This window comes from Triticum urartu, chromosome 3, assembly GCF_003073215.2.
Source record: "Triticum urartu cultivar G1812 chromosome 3, Tu2.1, whole genome shotgun sequence".
Classification (NCBI taxonomy): Eukaryota; Viridiplantae; Streptophyta; class Magnoliopsida; order Poales; family Poaceae; genus Triticum; species Triticum urartu.
This window is the reverse complement of record NC_053024.1, coordinates 538,595,009-538,599,950: the sequence shown is the minus strand read 5'-3', so window position 1 is coordinate 538,599,950 and position 4,942 is coordinate 538,595,009. Positions and strand designations below refer to the sequence as shown.

Genomic DNA, 4,942 nt, shown 5'->3' with positions numbered 1-4,942 from the left:
GGGAGCCTGTCATCTTGCCGCCGAGGCACGTATGACCCACTCCTCGGAGGAGGCGTGGGCACTCGACGATGGTCATCATGGTCGAGTCAGTGATCATACTGCTCGCGGTTCCTGTACTGATCCTGCCGCTGTCCACGTCCCTCACGCCGTGGAGGCGATCTTGGGCTGTGAGCCGACTGGACCGTGTCCGCCACCACGGACCTGCTATGAATCCTATTCCGCGACTGGGATACTGCTGTATTCTGTTCTCCAGTTGCTCGAAGCAAGGCCCAGATCTGCATCAAACCCCTGCCTGCCTCCGACTGGGAAGGCTAGATCGACTCTGCTATTCGGGCCGTGGTTGTCAGATTTTGGATCGGAGTACGATATACCTGAGTTTGAGGTGGAAAAAGCTGCCGTCGACTGGATTCGGGGATCCGCTGCCGAGCACGCTCGTCGAGTGCACGCTGCAGGTTTTCCAGTCGAGTGGGCTCAGCCAAGTTGGCCAGACGCGCTTCTTCCAAGGCTTGGGCCTCGGGGCTTTCTCCTACGATAGGAGTGTGAAGTGCATTCATGTTGCGTCGACGAAGCTCTTCCCTCCGCTGCGATGAAAGAGTCTCGGGGCGGTACTCCTCGTGAACGCGCGACGGATCGCCGCCGCCATCACCACCGTCATTGCGGGGGAAGCCGGGAGGACTGGGTGGTCCGTCGACCATCAAAACTTCTGCCGCGGGATCGCTACTGTCGCATTCGGATGCGGTCTCGACGGAGCCAGTCGAACAGGCCGTAGAGAGTTTCGCCGGGCTCGATTGCCGCGACCTGTGAGGTGGCCGACTGGCGGGGCACCGCATGCCTCACCCACCGCTGGAGCCGCGACCGACCGGAACGCCTGTGCCGGCGAGCGGCGGGGGATGAAGACACCATAGGAACCGGCCGATACCGGGTCGATGGTTGCCGGAGAAGGACGCCGCAGACGCACGCGCGAAAGTGCGTCACTCCGCAGACGGGGAGCGCATCGACGTCAAACGGAGCTTCTAGGAGCCAGGCGGAATCGTCGGCGATGAACACGAGCGCGCCGAGACGGATCTCGCGGCCCTCAACCAGTCCGCCGGCGGAAACCATGATGATGAGAATCGGAAAAATTGCAACTCCACCAGAAAGTCGCTAAGACACCTGCCCTACGGTGGGCGCCAACTGTCGTGGATCTAAAATTGATAGTAGAATGTGGGGTAGGTATGAGGAGGCAAGATCCTAGCTATGGCGAAGTTGTACACACGAGTTTTACGAGTTCAGACCCTTCGCGGAGGAAGTAACAACCCTACGTCTCGGTGCCCGGAGGCGGTCGACTGGATTATGTATATGTGTGTATGTTTAGAGAAGATGCGAACCCTTGTGCCAGTGGAGGGGGGTGGCTTATATAGAGTGCGCCAGGACCCCAGCCAGCCCACGTTACAAGGAGTTTAAGGTACATTAAGAGGAGGGCGTTACTGGTAACGCTAGCAATTAAGTGATATAAAGGCCTATTAAGTCTATGAAGTAAATGTCCGGCCGTTGCCGTGCAGAGTGACTTTAGGTCTTCTGTCTGTCAAGTGACAATTGTTGCGGTCGAGTGACCTTGAATCTTCCGAGTGGAACGACTTGCAGTCGAGTGGATGATGATATCCCTTGAATGCTTCTAGCTTTAAGATGATGTCCTAGGGGAGGGTGTCTAGGACAGGCCTATGACCCTACCCTAAGTACATAGCTTCATTAGGGGGGCAAGTTCCCTATAGCGCCGCCGCCGTCGCCGCCGACACTGCCGCCGCAGATGTCACGCCTTTTCTTCTTGCCGCTGGGCACGTGTTTTATAGTGAAGGGGACGAGGAGGAGGACGACGACGGTGAATTGGTTCCTCTCGCCGGGCTCGTCAGACAGAAGGAAGGGGGCGAGAACGAGGACTTGACCTCCTAGATCTACTAGATATGGTTCTGGTCGTGGACGTGATCGGTTGAAAGCACAATATTTTACCCTGGACCATTATGCCTTTTTTTAATTAAACTAATTAGGTTTATTTATTTTTAATCTCCCATCAGATCGGACGGCTAATAAAAATCAAAGGGACAAGTACTTGAAAGTATCCCAATACTACGCCAATCACCGTAAAAGAGCTCTATTTATTCATAAGTTGCACGGAATTGTATGCATTATAGTATATGATTATGGTTCTCCTATTGACATGTCTGTTGAAACTAGTATTTTTACAACAATTAACGAACTCTCTACTCAAGGCCTTTTGGTTTTCTACCATGTGCTGGTACTGGTAGCCTGGTACAAAATAGGCCATGCAGTAATTGGACGGCATTCATCTTTTTGTTGATGACAAAGTAGTAGAAGTTCATAAAAGGGGGAGAAATATCCCATCACTGTGTCGTTTTCATAAAAAGGTTGGTCATGATGTTGGGCAGCTTCATGAGCCTCCCGTCGTCCTGCGCCGGGTCCACCGCCGACGGGGACTGGTCGTCGGGCCTCCCCTCCGAGTCGCCGTTCCAGCCCATGAAGTCGAGCAGCGTCATGCTGTCCGGCCCGTCGGGGACTTGCTGGGGGGCGGGCTCCGAGCTCGAGCCGGCCGGCGCGTCCTTCTTGGCCTTCTCCCTGGCCACGTTGTCGGCGACGATCACGTCCTCTATCCTGGACATGACGTTGAAGGCCAGGCTCTCGAGGACCCTGGAGTAGCTCTCCAGGAGAGCAAATCCCACGTCCTAGTGTAGTCGCCGGCCAGCCAGCCAGCCAGAAAGGGGAAATTAATTAACGACAAGTAATATGGATCGGAGGGAGGGAGGGAGTAGTTATATTGTGTGTGATTACGTACCCTGTTTTCTTGTATCTTTGCGATGTCGAGGCTGGACTGGGGGATGCCGGGGTACCTGTGCTTGATGATGAGCAGCAGCGTCTGCGCCCGCTCCTCGAACTGCTCCCGCTTCTCCTGGCTGACGGCGGAGCCCCACGAGGACTTGCCGTCCTTGTTGTGCACCTTCCTGTTCCAGATGATGACCGACGCCTCGATGCGGTCCTTGAGGTCCAGGATCTTGTGCTCCGACGTCAGGTCCACCGTCGACAGGAAGTCGTCCGGGTCGAACTCCACGTCCGTGATGATCCGATACAGCGCGTCCCCGAGGCTCGCCCGCCCGTTCTGCATCCCATTTTCATTTTCATTTTCATTTTCATTTTTCATTTTCATTTTCATATCAACAACAGCTAGCTAGGTTCGTGTCGTGAGAGAAGGATGAAGATGATCGTATTCATAGTTGATACGTACGTACCTTGGGTAGCGACTCTAGGTAGGACTCTGGGATGGCCATCTCCATGAGGCAGTTGGCGTTGATGGCCATGGCCGCCTTGAGCACCTGGTTCACCAGCTCCTTCTGGTGCTGGATCCAGCCTCTGGACGCCGGGGCCAGCCCGTTGGGAGGGACCTTCACGATGGGTATCCACCACTTCTCCGTAGACTCCTCTTTCTCGGCGTCCGAGCACGAGTCGCGCTTTACGTACCAAAAGTCGGTGCGGTCCTTGAAGCCGTCCAGGTAATCCTGATGAGAAAACCGCAAAGGCGGCACGAGTTTCAGTTCAGCTACATATACATATACGCTAGGTGGGCATGCATTTGACTCCTTGGAAGTGGCTGATGTTTCTTACGAGAAGCATGGCGTCGATCTTGCGCAACGCCGGTATGTTGGACTGCAGATCCCTTCGCTGCTGCGTGCCCATCACCTGCAGCGAGCAGAGCAGAGCAAGGAGAGGAGATTACCGGAGCGGAGCGGGCAAAAGAAGAAGAAGAAGAAGATGTACTACGATCGAGCTGTTGTTCAGCCGAACCTCCATTTCGACGCCGTTGTCCAGGACTTGCTTCTTGGCGACGAACTCCACGATCTGATCCGCCACGGACAGGAGCCAGCCCACTTCTTTCTTCCACCTCGCCTTTCTGTCGGGCGCCATGGGCTCCAACTTGCGTTGCTCGCCGAACACAGCAGCTGCCAACATTTTTTTTAACCGTCAGCTTTTTTCTTGGCATTTTAAATTGCAACCCTTTCATTCCATAGATGCATGAGAACAGCTTGATTTGGCAAGTGCTCCTACGTAGTAACTACTCCTAGGAAGGCAGCTAGGTTGTCACCTGCAAGATTAGTGACGGCGTTGGAGAGGGCCAGCGCGGACGGCACGCCTTTGCCGGACCCCGACATGTCCTCCCCGAGCAGCAGCTTGCCGAACTTCTCCTTGATCACTTCAATGTCTGCATGCAACGCAATGCAAACGACCGACGCCTCTTGAGTCTTGAGAGCTAGCCAACGTACCGGCCGGAAGGGCAACCGATCGATCGATCTTTGACTGCTACTTACCGGAAGGTCCCGAGGCGTGCTCCTCGGCGGCATGGTAGGCCGCCGCTGGCTCCTCCTTCACCTTGCTCCCCGCCCGCCGCATGGAGCCCCGCCGCTCCAGCGACCCGCCGTTGGCCGCCATCGTCGCCCGATCTACCTACCGTAACTTCAAAACGGCACGTATATATGCTTCATGACCTCAGTTCCTCCTCGAGGATTGGATGGACAGCGAGGCGTACTCAAAAACTCACATTATGATTACGATCGATGATACCGGCGTACGTACCTGTAAAGCGCGCAGCTTTCCGGGGCCTCGAGCGACGTGCGTGCGTCGAGTGCAAAGGCGGAGGGAAAGGATGAATGAGCCGGGAGGGATTACGCGCGCGCAGAGCCGAAAGCGTTGGGGGGAAATGATCAGCCGCGGGCGGATGATTCCCGTGGGTCTTGTTCGCGGTCCACTGATTGGGCTCGACCGATCGCCCGCGGTGCCATGGTGGGAAGAAGGCGGAGGGGAAGAAGAGAGGCCCCGGTGGCCAAGGGGGGAGAGGGCCGGGAGTATAATTAGGGAGCGCCGCATGCTTTATTATTAGAAAGTGCATTCTTAGGCCTGC

At 55.7% G+C, this 4,942-nt stretch overlaps 1 protein-coding gene across 1 annotated transcript; it reads right to left on the bottom strand.

The window, feature by feature from the left end:
• Positions 1-2,213: 2,213 nt before the first annotated feature.
• Positions 2,214-4,499, bottom strand: LOC125548650 (rop guanine nucleotide exchange factor 9-like). Its single transcript, XM_048712212.1, has 7 exons — positions 4,353-4,499; positions 4,130-4,246; positions 3,832-3,986; positions 3,652-3,726; positions 3,279-3,545; positions 2,828-3,148; positions 2,214-2,717 (listed from the first exon to the last, which is right to left on the bottom strand). The coding sequence occupies exons 1-7, from the start codon at positions 4,471-4,473 to the stop codon at positions 2,379-2,381; spliced, it is 1,395 nt and encodes a 464-aa protein (XP_048568169.1). The 5' UTR covers positions 4,474-4,499; the 3' UTR covers positions 2,214-2,378.
• Between the last annotated feature and the right edge of the window lie 443 nt (positions 4,500-4,942).